The 24618-nt window shown below is 41.4% G+C and overlaps 1 protein-coding gene across 3 annotated transcripts in view; it reads left to right on the top strand.

Moving 5' to 3' along the window:
* LOC125903315 (equilibrative nucleoside transporter 1-like) overlaps positions 1 to 24161 on the top strand; it is a 51395-nt gene extending 27234 nt beyond the window's left edge. For 2 of the 3 annotated variants that reach the window (XM_049600174.1, XM_049600171.1), the window contains exons 2-13: positions 5648 to 5738; positions 5928 to 6009; positions 8156 to 8334; positions 9279 to 9418; positions 11739 to 11873; positions 13464 to 13561; positions 13889 to 13970; positions 16156 to 16241; positions 16449 to 16557; positions 19583 to 19668; positions 20877 to 21076; positions 22381 to 24161. In XM_049600174.1, coding sequence (XP_049456131.1) covers positions 5710 to 5738; positions 5928 to 6009; positions 8156 to 8334; positions 9279 to 9418; positions 11739 to 11873; positions 13464 to 13561; positions 13889 to 13970; positions 16156 to 16241; positions 16449 to 16557; positions 19583 to 19668; positions 20877 to 21076; positions 22381 to 22492 — 1338 coding nt within the window. In that variant the 5' untranslated portion in view covers positions 5648 to 5709 and the 3' untranslated portion in view covers positions 22493 to 24161. Of the gene's footprint in view, positions 1 to 4945; positions 5065 to 5647; positions 5739 to 5927; positions 6010 to 8155; positions 8335 to 9278; positions 9419 to 11738; positions 11874 to 13463; positions 13562 to 13888; positions 13971 to 16155; positions 16242 to 16448; positions 16558 to 19582; positions 19669 to 20876; positions 21077 to 22380 lie in introns of those variants that run through there. The other variant, XM_049600172.1, reaches the window with a different exon arrangement.
* The last annotated feature ends 457 nt before the right edge of the window (positions 24162 to 24618 follow it).

Genomic DNA, 24618 nt, shown 5'->3' with positions numbered 1-24618 from the left:
TTAAGATGAGGTATTGTCTGTCTGCTGTTTGACTCTGAGTGGCTCTGATATTTTTAATCTGCTCTCAGACAGATGGAGGACAGAGTCGCTGCTGCTGTCCTTGAGAGAACCGCAGGAGGAAACGCAGTGTGAAATGGGAATCAAAGCTGTAAAAATCAATGTAGTGCAGCATAACTGTAATGCAGCCTATTCTTCTGTGTTCTCAGGGTATAAACAAGCTGCATTTTATGTACGTGTGGCTGTGTGGGCTGGTCAGATGGGAAATTGGAAGCCTGGTTTGTCACTGAACGGCATGTAAATCATCAGTGAACAGTTTTACGAGTTGTGGATAGGAAGCCAGAGTAAAGTCAGGTTAATTCTGAACCGTGTCCCCAGTAACCCGTTGCCACTGAAACCCAGTACCCTAAAGACTGATTGCTTCCAGTGGAGGGGAATAATGATTCTCTTGTTTGTTGTTGTTTACACTGTAGCATTGTATCCTGCCTTTGTTAATTTTGAGACTCCCGATTGTGAGAGAGCAGGCCCATGTGGCATGTAAACACTGAAGGGTGTGCAGTGCATGGTGTTGAAGTTTTGGCGTGATGAGTGCAGAATATTGTGATGCGACGTTACCCAGTTTGTCCTGTTTCTGCTGCACACAACAGACATGTTAAAGGAATAGTCATCAGAATTTGAGACCAATACTTGCATAACATTCAGTTTAGTTTTTTGTCTGCTTAGTTTTCTGTTTTTTTTTTTCTGCTACTATCTCGTTAAATGAAGTTAACCGCATTCAACTTGGATCCAATGTGTGACATAATCTTTAATTAGATTGCTTAAATGGAAACCAGCAGATCTTAAGGTTGAGGAGGCCTGGCTTTGGTGATAGTTTAAGCTTCATTCAGAGGTGTACATTATGAAGATTTGAACATTTTTGTAACTCTTGACGAGATTCACTGATACTTAATACAATAACCCATGACAAGCCTTCCTAAGAATGGCATTCAAGTTTGATACAGGGCAGAGGAATCATTATGACTCTAATAAGAGTGTTCCCCATCCATGAGTGCTGGGAAATGACCTCGAGCAAAGGGTTATTCTTCCTTTGCCTCATCATATGACCAGCATCAAACTATTCTGCGTGTCAGCCTGGGAATAAAGCCGACCCTGTTAGAGAGGTATGCTGGTGAGACAAAAAAAAATACACTCCTGTCCTTTTCTATTAAGATTTACCTCTGTGTGTCAGATATAGGTCACACTTAAAACATTCAGCTTTAATGATTTTTTCTGTGGTTTTCTCCCACTGTTATGTCCACTTCCTTTTGCACTCTAATTCCTGTCACTGATATCTCAACTGGTGGCCTGGGGAGAGCTACAGATAGATGTCATCAGTGATACAAGAGTTGTTTTCAGCCGCTTCTTTTACTTAATTTCCAGTGGTGCAGTGAGCTCCACTGGGAGTAATGTGGATGAGGTCCACAGTGAGTGTGATGAGTGTGTAGATTCCCATGCTTATGGAGAGATCCAGCATCTGACACCAACACTACAAAGCAAAATCCATCCATGTCTGTTGAGCTTTGAAATATTAGATGTCAAAAGCTGCCCTAATAAGCCTGAATATGGGAAACACAGCTAATTTATTTCTTGGTAGCAATAGCATTGGTCCTGTTTTAAACAGAGGAGCACAGATTCCTTCTCCTCCTTATATTCTGGATATAGTTTGTGCCTTGAAAAGAAAAAAAGGAAACAGGTTAATTTTTTATCATCACAGAATGAACAGCCAACCTATTATTAATAATAAAATGCACACACTTTACTTAAAAAAAGACTTGGAGCTTTGTGCGGAGGTTTTATGTAACACACGGGTGGATTAGAGTTCAAAAATCATCTGACCAACAGCAGATGCTTGTGGAAATCAGAGCATCTACGAAGAAGCCCGGAGCAGGGAATATACATTTAGCGAATCATAACATTATGTGACCACGTTTACAAGTTGCATAATTAAAATTTTGCACACAATTGTGACCATGGCAAACGGACTAGTCCAAACTGGCCCCTCTTTGGCGAGATTGGATCTATATTCTTTACCATGACATTAGAGGAGGAAACAATAAATTACTGCCACTCCTGTTGAATCTTTTTTCCATTGGAGTGCTGATTGTTGGAGTTGGATGTCGCTGAGAGGCCGGCTAGTTAAAGTGTCACACCGGTGCCAAACTGGAGTTTTGTACCACTCTACAGACTGCAAAGTGCCTGTGTGACTGTGTGTGTATGTGGTGGGCAACTTTTCAAAAGCAGGCAACTCATGCCAGCTGGCTCGGTTTGATGACATGTTAGGTTGAGAGAGGTGTACTTTACAGGAATCTGGGACATGGCTGAGCCAATGTGTTTTAAAATGTGACTTGTACTGGTGTTTGTAATTTCACTGGCCATGATAGAGTTTGGCCGTTGTTTCTCAAACAGCCGTTCAAGACATTGTGAAGGCAAAAGTCCATCGGAGAGGCCACACAGCACAAGTTCAATACTGACACCTACGTTGACGTTTAGACTCAAAGTATTGCCTAGAATTAAAATGAATGCATTGAAAGAAATGGATTAATTTGGAATTGCTGGGATGCTTTAATTTTTTTATTTTGAGTCCAATTAAGGTTTGGCTGTATCTACTGAATTGGCACGACAGTTTCTGCAGTGAAACATGTTGGATGATGATATTGTTGTTGGGGAGGAGCAACGCAAAAATGTGTTAACCAACCACGTGAATCCAACTCAACTCATGAACCACTAACTTTACGCATTGTAGTAGCACAACTGTCAGAACTCAGGACACACTGCTGGCACTCTTCAAGGTGTGTATGTGTTTGAGAGAGAGAGTTATTAATAACTTACTCTGAACACTGTTTTGCCACTTTTTACCCACACGCTTGAACTTGTGATATTTATAACATTGCCAGTGGAGTAAAAAAGGTAAAATAACAACAGTCTGCCCAGCAGATGTGAGAGGATATAGATCAGTGACGAGGGTAAATCTTCACGATGGTGACGACAAACTTTGTCGAAACCACTTTGTCTTTCTTTTAAATTAGTGTCGAGCTCAGTGGATAATGCTGTCCTCCATCGGCCCAACTCCCAAACCATACGATATTGACCTTTTTTTTTTTTTTTTTTTTTAAGGACATCACATGTAAATGACCTTAAACATATCTTGATCATTTTTGAGTTTGAACTTCTTGTTGCCTGTTGGCCGAAATATATCCGTATATCAGTGACAGGCTAATATCAGCAGATAGAGTTGCCAATTTATTGTTTGGGCACTAGTTTGTATTCACACCGTGTATGCCTGGTCTCATGGTAAATTTCCATGTAAGCAAGCACATGTGGACTTGTTCAACAAATGCAGGCTGTAAGGTTTGAATTCGTCCCATCTGACTTGCCGTACAGACTTTTCTCATAGATTGTTCCCTCTCAGTGTTGGACTCTGCTCGATCAGTATAGTTTGGATGCATACCACTGAATGGGCTATAGTGTGTGTGTGTGTGTGTGTGTGTGAGAGAGAGAGACCCTCCTTCATATAGAGCCGTCTCTGTCCTTACTGACAGCGGTCTCATGACCTGCTACACATGGGACTCATCATGTCATGTCTGTCAGCAACAAGATGCAAGAGTGCACTGGTAGAGCTGGGTCAGGTTTTCTGTTGCAGATAGATATTGCTCAATTGCTCAATATTGTAGCTTATTTAAAGGCCCCCCTGTGGAGTTTTTCTGTCAACAAACAAGTTATATTAAGTCTTACTCACCACCACATTGTGTGTGTGTGTGTATCCTTGAGGTCTCACAGATGTGACCAATGCATTTCCTTCCTCATAAAACACTTGTAAATCTGAGTTTTGTTAGAAGTTTGCGACTTGCATTGTTTACATCCGTGTTTAGTTGTGAGCAGTCTTCTTTTTCTCTTACCTTTGTCGACACATTGCTGTACTTGTTGCATTATCACCACCTGTTGATCATAGATATAGTGTGTGTCGCGTCACCTGTGTACGTCCCCATGCATGAGATTAAATGAAACAGAAACCCTGTCATAAAAGTATTTATCCAAAGCAATACCTGCGGTCAAAAACTCTGCAAGGAGCCTGTCTAAAACTTTCATCATCCTATGACAATGGGTGGCTGACCCATCAGTGCATTTTGTTGCAAGCTATTGAGTGTAAGTGCTCATGATTTAAGTATTTACTGAGAACACCTAAACTTTGCCTTGTGTTGTTTAGCTTGATTTGATGCCAGATTTGCTCTGTGTTCTTGAAGGAGGAAATGCCTTAAAAAAACAGTTCTGTTTGGAGAAGGTGTCACAGAGCTATCTGAGCACATGTCTTCCATCAGGTCCCGGGATAAGTTGCTAGCACAGAGGGGAGTGAGGGTGATTGATATGTTAAGGGTGGGGATGTGTGCAGAATAAAACTGAAAGAGAAGTGATGGGAGAAAGTAGGACAAGAAAATATGAGTTGCACAATAAAAGCCGGGGGAGCAACAGATCATGTGAGGATAATAATGATCGAGGCACAGCAGAGGAACAGTGGATGAAATGAAGTGAGAAATTAAGAGGACGTGAGCGTGATAGATTAAAAAATAGAGTGGAACAGATGGGAACGTAAAGACAAAAGACTCAATGACATTGTGGAACAACATCATTAAAAAAAACCCAATCATTTATTCTTAGCTGTTACATTTGCTCCTTTTCTGAGCACTTTTCACACAATTCTCACAGGAATATTCCACTGTTTACTTCAAATGATGAAATATAAATGAAATATAGGAGTTGATGTCTATATGCCAAGGGGCGCCATGCATGCTTGGAATGTAAATGTGAAAGTATGTAGGAAAGGTGGAGGACAAATGGGAGTTTGAGGTAGAGGGAACAGGGAGGGATGGACACTGAGATGCAAAGAGAGGGAGGTCCAATGGGCAGCAGACAGCGGGGTGTCAACCTACTAAACCTCTATAGTATAAAATGAAGCATGCAGAGCCTGTTCGGCCTTTGCTTTGCATCTTACCAGAGGAAAGAGGAGTCTTTTGTTCCTGATTAAACTTTGCTGTAAGTAAGTTTGTAAAAGGTTTTCTTTTAAAGGTTAATGGGGGCAGAAAATTGTCACGTTTTTCGCATTTACTTTGTAATTTGTTGCACATTTGTGAGGAATGCTGTGCGAGGAGAAGCATGTGTTTCTGACCCATGTGAAGGTTGTGAGTTTCACAACTGTTATGCAACTTTACTGAAGAGTGGCAAGTTTTCTTTGAATAATGTTTGCCTGAGCATTTAACCACTCATTGCTCTTGTGGCTGGTTTTTCTTAGACATCAGCACAAAAATTAGGAGGCTGAGATGCATCTGTCACAAAGTTTGAGGTTTTTTATCACTGGAGCTGGCACACTGCCAAAGGATTTAGAGCTGACTTTACACTAAACCTGACAGTCTTAACTCTAATTGTATTATTCACTGTTCGAATGACATTATGCAGCCCATTATTTAATTGTTATGTTGGCCCAGACGCCGTCGAGCTCATTAGAATATCTAAATATGGAAAGAGGACACATATGGCTGCTGATGATAAAAACGTAGGTGCCTGCCACACTCTAAAAGTTTACCCCGTTGGAAACATGTTTGTTATCTGTGTATTTCAGACGTGGTGCTACCCTGATCGAACCCTGACTGAGCACGTGCCTCTAACTGCCTAACAAGAAACATGACGGCCATCAACGCACCTCAGGACAAGTAAGAGAAACTCTTCTAAAAGGAGGGAAACTGTGACTTTATTCAACTCTCATAGAGACCTTTTAGAGTCAATAAACTGCTTTCAGTTTCTGTTTTAGTTACAGTATGTGCCAAACTGAGATTTGGATGAGACCCAGTGAATAAACTGTTGACTTCTATCATGTTAACGTCCCTTTGTCTCTTTCCCAGATACAAATTAGTATGGATCATTTTCTTCATCCTGGGCTTGGGAACCCTCTTACCGTGGAATTTCTTCATGACGGCAACAATGGTGAGTAGAGCTACATTTGAGGACAATTGTGATCTTGTGAATGTGAGAATATTTGCAGCCAAATGCAGTTCATCCTGATATCAGCAGACAGATGCACGTGAGAGGAAGAGCCTTGTTGGTGGCTGTGTGGTCCGTCATTAGTTAATTAAAGGGTTGGGCTCCATTTGGAGGAAGGGTCACCTAACGTGGAGAAAACAAAGATTGTTTGTTTACCTTTTCCTCTACAACCACCTGGTTTCACTCAGGATGGCTGACCTGAGTTCAGCTGAATGGATTACCATGGCAGTGGTAGAGCCTCTCTAATCCCCAGCCATTATTTTTGAGCTTTCAGGGGTTAACTTCTTAAAATGTGGAATTTTACTTCCATTGTTCTTAAAAGTTGATCTGGACCCACCCTTAGGGCATGTTTTTGTTGGAGCTCAGATCGCTTATAGTGTTTATATGTTCTGACAAAGTTGGAATGTCACTGTGATAATGATGTGCTTTAAAGACATGACCAGACATGTGGCTGTGCTATAAACCTGTTTACACCTGGTATTAACATGTGTTTCTGTGATTCGAACACAAGTGGACAGGCAAGGCAAATCGCTGTTCACACCTGTGTCTATCATGCGTCTCCAGCTTGTGTTCAGATTTCATTACTGCATATGCCACTTATGCTTGAAGGTCAGTGTGCCCTGTGCACAGTTACATTAGCAGTTGTGTCACTACAGCAGGAGATATCGCTGAATTCAACACGTCTTATTCCATGGGGGAAAATGATGGACTGTCACACAACACTTGGTCCAACTCGTTGTAAAAGGGGCACGTTATAGAGCATTAGGTCGCTTTCACCAAAACAACTAGTGTCCTGTGCTGATGATGTAGTCCTTGTTGGGGACGCATTAGCGTTTACGCCACAAAAGATATGTGGTCATATGCGTCCTAGACCACCTCTGCAAGTGGTTTGAGGGCTCAGATCTCGATCTAGATCCCAGTCGACCAATAGTCATCATTTAGGGCCATTAGTCGACTAGTCGCCAGGATGTTTATGATATTAATGTGATGATTAAATGATATATTTTGGTGGTTTGAGTTGAAGGTGTGAGAAAGAATAGTATCAGTAACATTGTTAACACTGTGCTACATTACAGAGAAATACAAACCGTACTAATGAACCTTCATTAATATAGGCCTATATTTTATCTCCAAGTACACGTCACACACTGAGCGAGCCGCCTGTTAATGACGCTGTGGGCTAATGGGCATGTAGCTACTTCCATGTTTCAGATGATACGTCATGTTTGTAGTCGACCAATGAAGATGAGTTTACATATCACCTTGGGTTCGTCCTTCACCTTCTCAAAATGATCCCACACATTGGATTTCCTGCCCGACATGTTATTAACTAGCCTGTGGAATAACCGCAGGTACCAGCCCTGGAAATTAACCTGACTCCTGTCTGACTGCTGAGCGTGGACACTTCCTGTGTCTGTCCTTTCAAAGTAAACTCCCACATGGTCCAGTCATATAGGTTTTGATTTATTTTGACAAGGCGCAGCTCCTAATAGAGTTTTTTTTCCTGTGACTAAGCAACCAATGAAATCTTGCCGACTAATGACTTTTCTTCTTTTTGGTCAACTACAATGCCACTTGGTGGTCGTTTACACTTGTATTTAGTGCCGTCCACTTATGATCAGATCACCCAAGAGCCATGTTAGTAACGGGTATAAACAGACTCTGTGGCCACACTCTATAAATGCAAAAGCTTCTCAGGCAGACTAACATGAAGTGCATCACATTAGCATTTGTAGACAAAATTGAGTAAATTCAGCCACTTTTGGGTTCTGTAATGTAAATTAATTCGTGCATCATTTAATCACTTAACATTTTCCATCTAAGCAACCTTCTACTTCGTCATTGGTTAACATTCACTCAGTTGAAATGGGCCAAAGTAAAAGAAGAAACACCTCTCAGCATTGGGCTTCGGGAAACTACTATTGATAGAAAATAAAGGTTGTGAAACTATACGGCGCTCCTCAAATGATATAATAAGACACAAACTTGTGACTCCATGTTGATTTGATTATCGTTTATTGTTACAGTTGAGTTTCAAGAACCACTAACCATTGTAATAAATGTGCATTCCTCCATCCTTTCTCTTTAGTACTTCACGAGCAGGCTGAAGGATGCTGATCCCACTGAGCCTGCTCAGTCACAAAATGAGACCATGGAGGGTGGAGATACTCGCAATGTGCTGGAGTCTAAGTTTAACAACGTGATGACGCTCTGCGCCATGGTGCCTCTGCTTATTTTCACCTGCCTCAACTCCTTCCTGCACCAGAGGTAGACCCTGCTCCACACTGACACGCTCACACCAAAACAACCTGACCCTTTAGGTTTATATAACATGCAGTCTAGAACATACACTTCTCCACCCACAGGAAGCACCGAGTAAAAGCCTCAAGGGCAAAATATGTAATTTGATAACTGAAAATAGTAAATTGAGAGGATGAACTCTTTTGAGGCGACACCTTTTACTTTTTCCTCTCTTTCTGCCGACCCTTCTGCTCACCACATGCCACTATAGGTAATATGATCCTGTTATGCGAATGTATGTCTGCACGGCACCAGTATGTTTGCTTTAATTAGAGTCGGATAGAGAGAGATCTGGGGTGGACCCCGACCACGGCTGACTCTTCCCTGCACAAACACACCCAGGAATGCTATTTTATCTTCTCTACTTCCCCCCATCTCCCCTGGCATCTCTCCTCCTCCTCTTTCTCCTGCTATCCCCTGCTTCCTCACTATACTTACTTTATTCCTGCTGACCTTTTTTTTTGTCTGTTCTCTCTTTTTTTTTTTCCTTTCAAAAGTCACACAACTTGTTTCCTTTAGTCAATGAACGAAGAGGCCGCTCATTCTGAATCACAATACACTCAGTCGGGCCTTAACTTCCTCAGAAGAGAAATGACGCTCTTACCACCTTAATTGCAAAATGTTTCTGCTTAACAATGAATCATAATCCACTTTCCCGTGTGCCCCTCCCTTCTTTCTACTGTTAGATTTAAAAATATATCCTGTTATTCTACCGCCACCCCTTTCCTTTTTTTGAACACTTCTCTATTATGTAATGAATATAAGTGGTTGGATATTTGTTTAACTGAAATTTGAGTCAAAGTGTCCACATTGGGTATGGCTAATGTTCTCGGCTGGAGGCTCAGGCTGGCAGTGTAGAAGCGGACATGACTGAAGTAGTTTTAAATTTCATTTCTCTCTGTTGTTTTCAGGATTCCTCAGAAGCTTCGGATCACTGGCAGCCTGGGGGTCATCCTGGTGGTTTTCCTGTTGACGGCAGTGTTCGTCAAGGTGGATATGGCCCCACTGCCCTTCTTCACCCTCACTATGATCAAAATCATCTGCATCAACTGTGAGTTTCTAAACTCATAACTTGTGGTAATTACAAAGGGTTCAGCCATGGATGTGTAAAGAGAACTGTATACGGTGTTGGAGGCAGGGCCCCGCTCATTCCAATGTTGCTTAGTGGTGCACGAAGCCACTAAGAGCTCTGTTTCCGGGGTAAGAAATTACTCGGACCTATTGTATCACAGGGCTCATAGAGCAGCACACTGGAGACTTACAGTGACCGAGCGAGCAGCTAAGTTGAACGTGGATAAAAATGATTTCATCATCATTCTTTTAGATTTTCAAAAAGTTGTCCCACCAAATGGATGAAAACCTGACAGTGAATCAAGTCATTTTGTGGGGGTTGTTACACTGAAAGAAAATATCCACTGATTTACAGAGGACTCTCACTGTTTAAGTTTTTGGGAAAACGCCCGTGGCATCACATGACAGACCGGATAGTTTTAATTCATCCACTGTGTAAAATGAATAAAACTGGCATTAAAGCTTGCACGTCTGGACCAGTGACAGCAAATCAGAGTGAAATTAGAGATCATTTCAATCCATGCGACCAATAAAGTGCATTGTGATTTGCTGGAATACACATGGATAATAACAGTATGGAATGACCTCTCAGCTGCTAGCCTGTTACGGAGAGGGAGCATCTTTGCAACGTTGTTACTGGTACTCAAAAAAATGTCAGTGAACAGGCTACATCGCCACTTGAGCAGTGCGTGATGTGAACCTCTTGTTTTTCATTTCAGTGCCTACGTTAACAGCATCTACAATTTGGCGGGTCGATAATGCAACTGATCTGTTGAAAGTCATACTAGAAACATTACACACTTTGTGAAGGGCTTGTTGCACGGGTGGAATAAGGTCTCAGTTAAACATGTAAGATGTCATTTGTCTTCAGAGATCATCTAAGCTGTGCAAAATTAAAATTCTTTTATTTTACATGGCAATATGTTAAGTAAAGACTGTTTAATTTTGCACAAACCCGAGTGAGTGTTGCGCTTTATGTTTTCCTGAGACTATATTCCACCCATACAACGAGCCCTTCACAAGGTGCAATATGCACAGAAATCCTGAAGTATCTAAAGAGCACCTGCATGTCATCACCCTACAGACTCAGCAACGTTACAGCTTTCACAACAGTTATGTCTATATTTGTAGAATATATCACACATGAATGTTTTTTTAACTCAACACTTCCTTTTTTAGTTTCAAATTAACAGCCCTCTATCACTCCTCTGAACAAAATCCCTTCATTTGTAAATACAAGGCTTTTAATATGGTTTACAATGAAGCACACGCTTCTTATTCTCACCTTTTTCTGTCTAAAATAAATAAGTTATATTAGTAATCAAATGTAAACATGTATAACAGCAACTGCGGTATGTTAAACACAGTTTTAGAAATCAACCAAATTTAAATAATAAATAAATCATCAGAATTTCTGGGTAAAAAAGAGTTATTTTCTTTTTTGGCTACAGGGCCAGTAAAAATATGCAAGTGGGGGGGGAATGTTGAACACTGTTACATCATCCTTCATTAGTCACTGCAGGGAAAGTCTCTGTTCTTACTCAGAAAGAAAGCTCAAATCGATAACAAAGTAATCAACAGTCAGTCACAGAACAAAATGCAAATACCTTTTATCCACGCTCATGTCAGAGATTGAACTCATGCAAATGATTAATTCCACATGTTGTAACATCATCTGCATCCACTGTTTTGGGAAAATCCCTTTCAATAGGTGGGTACACACACACACACACACACACACACACACACACACACTCTCCTACCACACTGAGCCTCAGAACACGGTCTGTAATCTCTCTGCATTTGTTTATTTACAAAGACTCACTGAGCAGCAGGGATAAGCTCACCCGCCTCCTTATCCCCGTTGGGCCAGTCCTGACCCCCAGATCCTCCTGAGGAACAGCCCGTCATGTTTGATTTAGAGAGGAGGACATTGTGACCGTGAAGCTTTGATATCGATGTCGACACATTCCTCTTAGTTGACACATTACAAGATGCAGTTAATGAAGCCCCAAAGCTGCAGCACAAGCGGTTGTAATCCATAAGTGTGATTCAAGTTTGTATGAAACGCCTTGTTGGCAACAACTTTATGTAAAGTGAGGTGAAGAAAATAGTTATATAACAGTTACGCAAAACAATTAATTTGCTCCATGTTGTTTTCAGAATGGTATCATCTCTCTGTTTGTGACAGCATTTCAGTTTTTATGGGCCTGTCTTTTTTGTAGCTGTGTGTTTTTCTCTTCTGTCACAGTGACTTTGTAAAGCATACTAACTCTTAAACATCCTTGTCTTGTTCCCAGCGTTCGGGGCAATTCTTCAGGGCAGTCTGTTCGGGCTGGCAGGGATCCTGCCTGCCTCTTACACCACTCCTATCATGAGCGGACAGGGGCTGGCCGGCACCTTCGCTGCTTTCTCCATGATCTGCGCACTGGCCAGTATGTCTCACACACACTTTGTCTGTCATTCGACATAAAGATACACAAGAGGTAGACAAAACAACACAGTACATCACAGCACAACACACGTACCAGTGCTGTGCATTAACTCTTTAGGAGGTGTAACTCTGGTGCACAAGTTGAAAGGTTTGTTGCACAAAACTGCACATTTCCTGTCTACTTGCAATAACCTTTCTAGAGACAAGACTTTGCACAATTTGTAATCCTTGCTTTTAATAAAGAAGCGACAAAAAGATAAACTTTGTAGCTGTGTGAAACACACATTCACACCCAAATATCGCTCCATATTAAATGTGTTACGTGATGAATGTAGTTTTGGTAAAAGGTCAGCCAAGTGTTGGGTCATTAACGATAACTTGTGCTGGCTGCTCTTTGAGTTTGATTTCCCAGACAGAATTATGAACACAGGAAGCAGCTTGAACACCCTTTTGGCACTCATTTCTTGTCAGATTTCTCTGTGTTGACCAGAAATATTGTTTTTCTTTTCATTACTTAACATTTTTATTTCATTTTCAATTTTGCTTCCACCGCAGTTTAGTTTCCTGAGTGGGTTTTACTTCAGTTTTTATTGTTTAAAAATGTTTAGTTTTCATTGGTTTCTGTATTAGTTTTAGTTTTTTTGTGACTATAATATGGGGAAGTATTTGTCAGAGGCAAGATTTGAGAAGAATCGGTATTACAGTACAAACAACACTTTGTGAAGGCCTTTAACTCACAGTCATGTAGACATCCCTGTAATGATAATAATAATCCCCATAATAATCTTGGTGCTGACTCAGACCTGACAATGCAGGTTAGCAGTTACCAGTTAGATCACATCAAGCTTTGTATCAGTCTCTCACCATACCGTTTCTTTGCTTTGCTTTCCAGCTACAGCAAGCTGCAGTGAATTTGACAAAGCTCTTCTTCTCAGTCTATCTGACCATACTAACACTAACTGATGAGGCTGTGAGGGGGAATTATGGGATGTGATGTGAGAATGGTTCACCATTAGTTTGCCATTAGAAAATTACAACATACTTTACATGCAGAGACAAGTTTTTTTAAAAGCAGCTCGTCCAAGAGTGCTGCAGTGTTCATGTTTGTATTTGCACAGATGATGTTTCCCACAGTAAATACTTATAATGTTTAGTTATTGTTTAGACTGCAGGAGTTTTTTTGTCCCAACTGATGGTCATGTTTGAGGCTGTAGCTTGTTCCTTGAAGTCTTCAGATACACTGCAGTTTAGAGCTCACATTATTAGTTAATTAATCGATTAGTTGGGCAACAAAAAATACTTTGCAACTATTTTTGATAACCACTTAGTGTTTAGGTTATTTACCAAGGAAAAAAGCCAAACATTTCCTGGTTCCAGCTTCTCATATTAATAAATGAAAATAATCATTAGTTATGGCCAGAGTGAAACGACATAATCCAACAACTGAGTCTGAAATGTAATTTGAAAAGAGGAATACTGACTGGAGGACACTGTGCAGGACATTTGCCTGAAGCTATGAAAACCTGCTGACTTAAATCAATACTTAGGATAACAACACTAATGATTCTCTGTGTCCCGTCTTGGTCCGTAGGTGGATCGGCCCTGCAGGACAGCGCCTTTGGTTACTTCATCACAGCCTGTGTTGTTATTCTGTTGGCCATCATGTCCTACCTTGCTCTGCCCAGGATGGTAAGATCTTATCTTCGCTAAAACAAACATTGTTTTACAGAGTTTTTTTGTTTTCATCATGAGGTGTTTGTTTAAAACTACTTTCAGATGTATTTGCTCTCAATAACTTTGCACCTTTTTGGATGATGATTTGTAAATGCTTAATGCTTTTAGGTCATTCCTAAATAAAGCCCAGTCTTTTTATTTGCTGTTACTCCAAACTCTACAGTCTGTGATGATCGATAACACAGCTGATAATTTACAGCACCTCAGAGAACATGATGTGCTTCCTGTATCCTTTCTCCTCAGCTCAGTGGAAATGCCTCATTACGTGTTTTTTGTCAACAGGAGTTTTTCCAGTACTACATGGAGAGTAATGGATCCAGACCCTCTGCTGACGCAGAGAACAAGATGGACTTACTCAATAAAGGTACAAACAGTACAGGGCTGTGTAACTGATCAAATTTTATTTTCAGCCATGATTTTGACTTCCAACAATTATGAAAACAAGATAATCCAGATCAGTGGTTCCCAACTGGTCCGGCCCCGGGGTCCAAATTTCTCCTTAGTCATTAGTTCGAGGTCCACAGAGTTTAATACAATCAGCGTCATACTTGCTTTCGGCCATGTTGTTGAGCTAGTTTAAGGTTTCTGTCAAGAAGCTGTCCGTAAGTCACTCACTCTATAGCAGGAAACAGGACTTTAAAATAAAAGCTTTTTGCTGGAAATGTACTGCACGTAAAAATAAAGTGTGTTTTTACAAACTTGACACATTTGTGAGTCACCTGTGGTCCAATCAGAATGGACCCACGACCCACTGGATGTTAATCACAGATCTGGATAAAAGGGTCATTGCTCCGAATTCTGTTTCACACGACGTTTCGTCGTGTGATAAATAAATCCTATGCACCTATTCGCCGCCCCCGCAATAAAAGCCCAAACTCACTCTCAGGTAGAGCCCTGCATCAGATCGGGTACCCAGCGGGTGATGGTTTGTCTTTTATTATTTAACTTTAATTCCTAGGTTTGTTTCTGTATGAAAATAAGAACATGCGACAGACTGCAGATGTTAGATGATAAATATGCTAAAATAAAATGAGAGTAATTTAATGTTACATGTAATGACTGGTGACTTTGTGTGTCGGCTCTCTTCTACACCAGCTGGAATATGACAGCTGCTTCAATCAGGTGCGTTACTAACAGGCACGTAAACTGTAGACATGTGCTGCGCATGATTATGAGAATAAGCCAATAATTAGCTTAGTTTCACATGTATGAAATGTCAAAAAATTAATCACTGCCTAACCAAGTTATTTAATTTTAATTTAATTTTATATACTTTATTAATCCCCGAGGGGAAATTCAATTTTTCACTCTGTTGTCAATTACACACAGGTCCAAACACACACATGCACAAACTGGACCGATACATGCACTAAGTGGAGAGATGTCAGAGTGGGCTGCCCATGACAGGCGCCCTGAGCGGTTGGGGAGTTCGGTGCCTTGCTCAGGGGCACCTCGGCAGTGTCCAGGAGGTGAACTGGCACCTCTCCAGCTACCAGTCCACGCTCCATATTTTGGTCCGGACGGGGACTTGAACAACCCAAGTCCCTATGGACTGAGCTACTGCAGCCCCCATATTTGAACTGCACATGGTTATTATAGGATTTGTGGTTTTTGGTTGGGCTGCAGATCTTTTGTCAGAGGGTTGGGTCAGATTGCGGAACTGATTGGTCGATTGTGTGGGTGGCAGGTCGGGTGCAGTATTGTACGTCACAGTTCCGGATCAGGAGCGGGTCTTGAAAATCGGACACAATTAGGACTCTGCTCTCAGTTCCCCTCAAGCGAAAACACAGGAAAGAGAGCTGGTCAGTGACTAATTGTGTTAAATTACTGTGATCTCACTATTGACCATATTAATTGATTATGTAATCAAGCAGCCCTAATACAGTTGGCTGACGAGCCTGCTCAGATATTCTTTGAATTACACCCTCAACAAAGATGCAAGTTGGTCAGATAACTTAATAACACCACAGGTTAATGTTACGGCCATCAGTTGTGTGTTTTTTCACCTTTTTCTCACCTTTTTTTTTTTTTTTTTTTTTTTTGGTGTGTTTGATGGTTTTTGATGATTTTTATCTGCTGAACATTATCAGGTTTCTGTTGTTAGTAATCTTTAGCTGGATGAAAGTTTCATGTCCATCCGAGCCTTGAAAGTGCTTCAACAGTCAGCTCATGTTGTCTATGCAGAAAATTACTATGACTGTTACCTCAGGAAAAAAGCTATCATTATAATATAACACTATCATAACGGGTCACTTTGTGTCAGACGTGCCATGTGGAGTATTTCTGGTTGCTCTGTAGCCTTAGCGTCTCTCTTTTTAATGCACACTGACCACGGAAGCCAAACCCACTGAAAATATTTGTGTTTTGGCTTCAACTCGACCAGTGTGAGTGTGTGGCGTTAATTACTAGTGTGTGAGAGCGTAATGGGAACCCGATGTTACATAACAATTGAAATCTTGTGTGGACATCCACTCCAATGTGGGAATGATGGTCTTAACCGCGATGTGTCACTTGACCAACGTAATGACTGAGAGCTGTTTGTTTCTCAGACGGTGCGGGAGAGAAGCGGCCAGTGGTGAGTCTGGTGGAGGACGAGGCCAAACCCACCGTGTCTGTGTTAAACATCTTCAAACAGGTGAAATCACTTTCTCACATTGTGACACATGAACACAAATCAAGTGCTGTATGTGCAGATAAAGAGGCAGCAAACCTCTGCTGTGAGCCAGAGATAACCAGCGTCATTCTGGTGACCTCTTTGTGCATTTTCCATCCTCTACCTGTATGACAGAGATTATACTGGTTACATAATATTGATTATGTTCATCTTGTGTTATCTAATCAGATCTGGGTGATGGCTCTGTCAGTGTGCTTCATCTTCACCGTCACCATTGGAACATTCCCAGCCGTAACAGTGGAGGTCAAGTCAACAGTAGCAGATGGAGGCGCCTGGAGTGAGTCTCATTTCTGACAGTGCATACACTGTTAAAGCAGCTGGGGAGCCAATAACTTTGATGATGTGACATCTGAAAGAGGAATGGCTGCCAAATTATGTCCGTGTTTAAAGCTTTGTTCCCAAAACTTGTTTGTTTTTGTTTCATTTCCCATCAAGAGGATGGGAAAATTTTAACCCCTGACATCAGACCGCAAGATTGGGTGCTTCACAGGGCAGGAATATCTTCCTATTTCAAAAGACACAGTTCAAACTTATTCACATAATTTTCCTATTTATTTCTGTTCCTGATGCTGAATATTGTACCATCTCTTCTACTGTTGCTGTCACTGCAGATCTGTGTAGTTTAAATTGAAAATGCAAAATACAGCGCTCTATTTATGAACATGAGAGCAGCCAGTAGAAAAACTGAAGTTGGTGTTAGTATCAAGAATCAGGGTACCCACACATTTTTAAAAACGGTACAAAACGCTCCCACATCCAAACAACTAACGGAGCGGGTGCTGGACCAAAGAGACATCAGGCAAAGTAAAAAACAGTCTGATGAAAGGCCATGTGCCTCAAAACATCACTCAGCATTAAAATCCTTCTAAACGGGAGCTACTTGGTGTGCGGACTTTTTTGTTTTTACTTTCCCACACGATTTTATCAATGACTTTTTAGAACTTTTCCATAATATTTTGCTCCATTTATGTGACTATAGTTTAGCAGATTTAAATAGGTAGGCCTGTATAGCTAACAGGGTGCAGTAATGAGCCTCTCATTCCAGGGTGCTTTTCCCTAGTACTACAGCAAAACTTTGACATAGAATATAGAGTGTTATAACATTATCTGGCCGAGCAACGGCAGGCGTGAAATATCTGCCGACACTGGAAATCTGTTGAGCGGCCTTTTGACTGTCTTGACAACTTCTTCCCTTTAGCGTCACTGACCAGACCCGCTCCCCCATGCTGCCAACATCAAATGCTTTGTTGCAGAGTCTACATCCAGCGTTGCTCGAGTATTCTTCTCCTGAGTCATGCATTATATTAGTTTTTTTGAAAGTCAGACATTACTAAACACACACTGCTAAAGCATGTGTAGATAAGATAAGATAAGTAGTAGAGTAGTAGACATTCTGGCTGCTACTAGCTGCATGCACCAACATGCATCATGTGATTATAGTAACATTTCGACTGTTAAAGTTAGACCTTTTTATGAGACTTTAATGAACATGTTTAGAAAAATTTCAGGTTGTCTACAGGTCCATAAAATGTCTTAAAATGTCTTAAATTCAATGTTACAACAATAACAAGAATAAGGCCTTAAAAGTCATTAAAGCTGCTACAAGGAACTTTTAACTGGATATGCAAAAGTCTCTCGTTTCTGCTGATGTCTGTGCGTGACCTACAACAGCAAATGAGACCATCGGTGTGAAGATAAGTTATTTCTATATAGTGTATATCCATACCTTTAGGAAACTGTGTCCGGGTCCGCTGCAGGTCACTTCCAGGACGAAGTGATTTACGGCACTCAGACGGCATATGTCATCTTACCTAGCTGCTTACATTTATAGTGACTCTTACAAATAGTCGTTATTCCTCCTCTTCGACCCGACGTCCGCGGGGAATTAAAATAGCAGCAATCATCGGTTAAAAGTTCTGTGAAAGCACTGGACTCACCAACAGTCAGCCACGTCTCAGTCACACAAAGAAAATCCAATCCTCTGTAAGTCAGGAAATCCTTCAGGATAAACGTTTTGTTCACTAGCGATCTAGCATTTACCCGCCCAATCCTGGCAGGAGCCGGCAGGTCCACGGCTTTAGCTGTCCAGGGAGCCACACACAGAGGCCGCCGGTTGTGCAGATTCACCCCGCGCCAGTGGGGATGAGAAGAGCAGGGGCCGCGGGGCTGGAACACGTCATCCGGGCTGACGACAGGTACCAGCCAGGCGTCGACAGGGTCCAGCGAGTGCCGAGAAATAAAGAGGCAAGGCACCACTCCATACTCAGTCCAAGAAGCTGTGGAAGTGCTTGCCAAACAGGCCTTCAGCCGACCGCTGCGTTTACCCCGGCGGCAGTGGCGCTTACGCTGGAGAGGTGGAGCTTGGGCGCGGCAGAGGTGAGCTGGGATCCCCGATAGGAGCGGGGGCAAAGTTTTCCCGTCTTGTTGTTTCATTCATCCCCAAAACAAGCACGTGCGCGAGCCAGGTAAGCGTCTTTACGACAATATGTGCTAGAGCTCATGGGAAATGTAGCCTTCATTCTGGCAAAACACTACCGCTTTTGTCCACAGGGTCGCCAAAATCAATTTAAAATGAAAGTTCCTTGTAGGAGCTTTAAATAGTGTTAAAATTTAAAATTCTGAGGTTTTAACTACTACAGACATGTTGTCTAATTTCATTTATCTATTTTTTTATTTCTTTTTGTGAAAATGAGTGAAGCTTATCTATGTTACAAATCTTTAAAAAACTGTAGTACTGTCACTGCACTTCAGACTTGCACTTACCTGTTGGCAAAATGAACATCGCCCTAACTCACTCTGATAACCATATTCCTACATAACACTTACCTCTGCCCAAGACCACATAAATACTACTTACCTGCAATGCTTACTTGTGTTGCTTAAATAAGTACAGTAAAACATGACAGACAAGATCTGTCCTAAATGTGGTTAAAGGGTGTCTTAAATGGATCTTAAAAAGCTTTAAATTCAACTGTCTGATCCCTGTAGACACCCTGTCTGAAAGATTTGCAGTGTTCTGCGTCATTGGGCACAGGAAACTGTTGTCTGCTCGGATTCACAAAGCTCGAGTCACGGCAACAAATGGATTAAAAAACACCAAAGTAGTTTGAGATGTTTCGTAATGATGATTTGATTCCTTCTGTGCTGTGACTCTGGAATACATCGTCACTGCTGTGGGTCCAAACAAAAAACCTCCATGAAGGACAAAGCCCACAGAAGTTAAGGGGTTTTTTTTGTTAAGCAAAGACATTTGCAGTCTTGTTGTTGTTAACAGCAGTTTGTTTGTTTTGCTCCCTTCTCAGAAACTTACTTCATCCCCGTATCATGTTTCCTCCTCTTCAACTTGATGGACTGGGCTGGCAGGAGTCTGACGGCCGTCTGTATGTGGGTCAGTAACAACACTTAGGACACAAATAACATGTTTTACAGACAGGGCTCGGCCTCTCTAACCTTCTCTGGAGGTTCTGTTCAGGTTTCACACCTGTCTGGTAGTTTCAGCAAGACCTACAGTTAGCTGGAGCTTATTTCAAAATGTACCCATCTGCAGTAATGACAGTGACCAGTGCTTAAACTTCGCTGCCTCATACTTTAACAAATCACTTGAGAAACAGTGCTGTAGTTTATAAATGTGGGTGCCTCACAGAGCCCATTTAAAATGACCGCGTCAAAATATTTAGTGTGATCTGCTGTTGTCTGGCGTGCGAATGGCACTGTGGACAACAGACACCCTTGTTGACACTTTAATGGAAGCCTTTGGCTGCATAAAATGTTTACACAGGGATAAATCACTGAGTCATGACGGGGAAAACATCAGCTGCTCAGAGTTTGGGGAGAAAATAAAGGAGACGAGTTTTGTTGCTAAGATCCATTTATTTTGGAAAAAGGCGTGTGTGTGTGTGTGTGTGTGTGTGTGTGTGTGTGTGTGTGTGTGTGTACGCTGTGTAAAGGAAGTGGTTTTGGGGGTCAGTGAAGGGTGACGGTGTTTTTAAAGGTTTGCTCCCGCTTCTCTCACACGGTCATCTGGAGGAATGAGGCAGTTTGGAGGCTGTTGAACTGCTAAGAAACCTTCAGTGCTGCTCCACAGCTGGGCAGCATGTCTGCTGCCATGATGGTATTTCTTCTCTGCTACAAGCTTTAATCGATTATTTTAGATCCATTGCATCTCCGGCTATATGGTGTTTTATTCACCACATAGTTACCCATGCCCCATTTGGCTTCAGTGTGAAAGTTTTTTCCTCTGTCAGATGTTTAATTTCCTGCGATCCAGCGGAAATAATCAAATTGAATCAATTCATTGTGTATAAACTGAGTACAGTTTCTTACCCCGGCCTGACCTGCACTGTGAACGCAGCTTCTTGGCATGAGTGCAGATAATAGCAGTCAGCTGCTCCGGGATCATGTAACTTTGTTTCCTGTCATTAGAAGACACAGATCAGAATCCAGACAGTTTCCACTGAGGTGCTTTGTGACTACAGGTCCTTTGATCTGATGTGCCTTTGAACAAGTGTTTTCCACACCCATAAGTATGTTACAGTGTCATTACTGAACCGTTACTGTCTCTGTGGCTGATGTCGCTGCTGTGATCTCTGTCTCCAGCCGGGTAAAGACAGTATTTGGCTTCCTGTCCTGGTGGGCCTGCGGGTCGTCTTCGTCCCCCTCTTCATGCTGTGTAACGTTCAGCCTCGTCACTACCTCCCTGTGCTGTTCGCCCACGACGCCTGGTACATCATCTTCATGATCTTCTTCTCCTTCTCCAACGGATACCTGGCCAGTCTCTGCATGTGCTTCGGACCCAAGTAAGAGCTGCACACACACACACACACAGACCGCACACCGTGAGGAAACACTAAGACTGATGAATGTTAACTTGGCAGATGACTCAGTGGAAGCTTCAGGCCTATTTGTTTTATGTCTGTGCATTAAAGGGGAACTCGGGAACAAGTAGTGTAAAAACTTTTTTGGCACACACCCTAATCTCTGAGCTATTGGCTGTGGATTTGCTTTGTGGGTAATGTAGGCGCTGGGCTTTGACAAGAGAAGAAAAATGTGTGGAATAAAAAAGACGATATCGCTGTTCTTTCTCTGGTTCTACTGCATCTGTTAACATTTTGTGTTCATGATGGACAAATATTGAGTGCAGAGGCACAGTCTGAATTTGTACTCTGTTAAGTGTTGGTCTGGAGCCTGGAGGAGATTAGCCTAGCTTAGCATAAAGAAAAACATTAGGCTGAGTCTCTTTAAAGCTCAAAATAACTCCTATCAACTCCTTTGTACTCAAATTAACTCAGTGTTTGTTTTGTTACAGTCGCTCCGATGTAAAGAATAGAGAATTATAATGAGTAAGAATAAGAATATGAAATGGAAGTATGTAAATTTAAACCTATAAAAGAAGAGAGAAATGAAAATGTGCATTAAATAAAAATAAAATGAGCATTATGCTACTGGAGGGTGGTGTGCACAAACATCAGTACAGCAACAGGTCAACAGGTGTCAGCAAATCCATTTTTATGTCTGCTTGGACACATTCCTGACTAAACAACATAAGGAAGTAATTCAGTCACATTTAATGCGGGCGAGGAAAACCATCATGGTGAAACGGGTCAGAGACGACCCTCCTTCGGTTTCTATGTGGAAATCTTTTGTCTCTAAGGTTGTGACTCTGGAAAAAATGGGACATTGTTTTGATGGAAGGACTCATCCTTTTCTGCAGGAGTGGAAGGAACAGTTGGAATCACTTGACTTGAATATACCGTGGACTTACATGGATAAAAATTTGATAAATGTCTGTATTAGGGACAGTGGATATGAATCGGATCGACACACACAATAATTAGTTAACCTCACGTTATTGTGTTTTCTGGACCAGTCTTGTTATCTAATGTTACAGTTTGTAAATGGGAAAAATTTTAATTAAAAAAGAAAAAGAAATGTTAAAATCCCCCTCGCTTATATTTTAACCAACTCTTGGAAAGAGAGACAAAAATCTGACGTCATATAATGTTGAACTGTTCCTTGAAGTGATGCCTTATCTAACACCATTGTGCATAATGTTAAACCACTCCTTCCTAATGAATTTTGTCCCTCTGTTGTCTCTGTACAGGAAGGTGGCACCGCATGAGGCGGAGACGGCGGGGGCCATCATGGCCTTCTTCTTGTCCCTCGGCTTGGCGCTGGGTGCCGCAGTCTCATTTGCCTTCCGGGCCATGATCTAAAACTCCAGTAGACCCTTCAGTAGACTAGATGACCCAGTCCTCCAACACTCTGCCTGTCTTCACCCGTCATGGGAGAACCTCGCTTCTCTACAACAATCTCTGACTGAGCAGAGACAGCACAGAAGACTAGAGGACTTCAGTCTTCTCAGATGTACAGTCGAGACTCGTCTCATCTAGCCGTCTCGGCAACAATATAAGCTGAAACATGTTACTGAATATTTGTTTTCCTTCAAACTGCAGCAGCGCAGTGTCTGAACTCGATGCCATTGATCAAACAGGTTGTTTCTCTGAGATGAATTGAAAGGTGCAGAGTGCAACTGGACGAGCAACTCAAAACCAAAAGTGTTTAAAATCAGTTGTAGTGGACTTCAGAAATTCTTCAAGGCGCATTTTTTCCCCAGATATCACAAATTTTGATCCAGGCAGTGTTAATGAAGACGGCCGAACACACCGGAGCTCAGAGCCTCACTTATAAAACGTTCTTTTTACTAAATGATACTAAAGAGATGATAAAATGCTAAAATGCAGAATTGTTTTTATGTTATGTAAAGTTCTTACACTTAATTTGAAACAGTCACATTGTTTGGAAATCATAAGTTAATGACGGTGTGTAAATAAAGTCTTAACACATTTTTATTAATGAGGCTCTTAGACTCTGGTGTTCAGCTCCTCTACATTAACCACTAAATTTAATCATCAGTTAAATAGACATGTTTTGTTTTTTTTAATGACTTGAGTCTGGACTGCTGCAGCTCTTTAACTCTGATCAAACCAAATACTTGACGACAACATGGGAAACTGATGAACTTTTAAGGGAGGTCACGATCCATCAGATGGCCGATAAATGTGCCGTATGTAAACCGATTCGCTCCCTCGCCCTGCATTCAGTGTCGACTCTTGGTCACTTTGTAATGTCCTCATGACAAATCGGTAAATTTTCAAATAATGTAAGGATGGACTGAATCCTAAAGACAAGGTTTTAATCAATACTCTGGGCCACTAACCGCAGAATATTTGTTGTTTTAGAGAGTGGTGTTTGTTTGTAGTTTTAGATGAAGTTGTACTGACGTGGGTTTGTTGGGTTTATCTAAAAATGTCCTTCAGCTTGACTTCAGCAAACAGAAACCGAGGTCTCATTTTCAGCCCACACGTTGAAGTTTTTACAGTTACTGTGTCTTCCTGATAAGCAGATTTTATCACAATGTATTTTTTGAACGCAGCAAAAAGAAGAAGCCATCGGTGACGAGAAATGTGCCATTTGTGTGTGAGATTAGGAGACTTTTTTTTAATCATTGGCTCTGTGGAGCCTGTGACATTTCTCATTTAAACGTGGAGGATTAGTTTTATATCACAGGTAGTTTTTAGTATGTTTTTCTTGTTTATGAATGGGGAGGAGATTAATGAAAGGCCCCGGTGCCTGTCAGTGTTATATTTTTGTGGCCTTTTTTGTTTTTTTAAGTGTGCTTTACACATCATTATTGTTATTATTATTGTTATTATTAACACCAGCTGTGCACATCCTAACTACCTGTTTGTTTAAAAGCACAGCGTTGGTCCTGTCTTCCGCACTTTGTGTATTGGTTGGTATGGGAGTCACGGACCATTAAAATGTTACTTATATTTCAGCTTCAAACTCTTCAGTGATGAAATAAAACTGTATTTTTAAGAATCTGGCTCCACCTGCTGGTCATTTGTGGAAACACACTGCTCGACAGCTGAAATGAAGAAATGTAGCTGAAGTACTTTTTAGTAAAACTGACGATACAAAAAGAGCTTAAATTACTGAATGTACAGTATAACCTGCTGCTCTTTCCCTTGTGCTGCGTCTGCATGTGACTGAGTGTCGTTCACATGAAAACGCCTCAGTCACAGAAAAATGCAGCCTGTCTTGGCACCTTCTTAGTGACCTTTATGAAACAGTTTAGCTGCTGATTGAGCAACTCTAAACTCTGCTCAGGGAGAGCTCTACTTCTGTTACTGCTCTGAAATGTAAGAATATAAGATTGTGAAACAGATTTCCCATGAAAGTCTAAATGCTTACACATTTCTTTAAACCTCAATAAATAATTGTGCCAAGACGTGTGATGCTTGTGTTTGACAAACAGTGGTATTGATTTGTGCTGCAG

The sequence above is a fragment of the Epinephelus fuscoguttatus genome, linkage group LG16 (genome assembly GCF_011397635.1).
Source record: "Epinephelus fuscoguttatus linkage group LG16, E.fuscoguttatus.final_Chr_v1".
NCBI classification, from domain to species: domain Eukaryota; kingdom Metazoa; phylum Chordata; class Actinopteri; order Perciformes; family Serranidae; genus Epinephelus; species Epinephelus fuscoguttatus.
The sequence above is the reverse complement of the archived record's forward strand: the minus strand, read 5'-3'. Positions and strand labels throughout refer to the sequence as shown.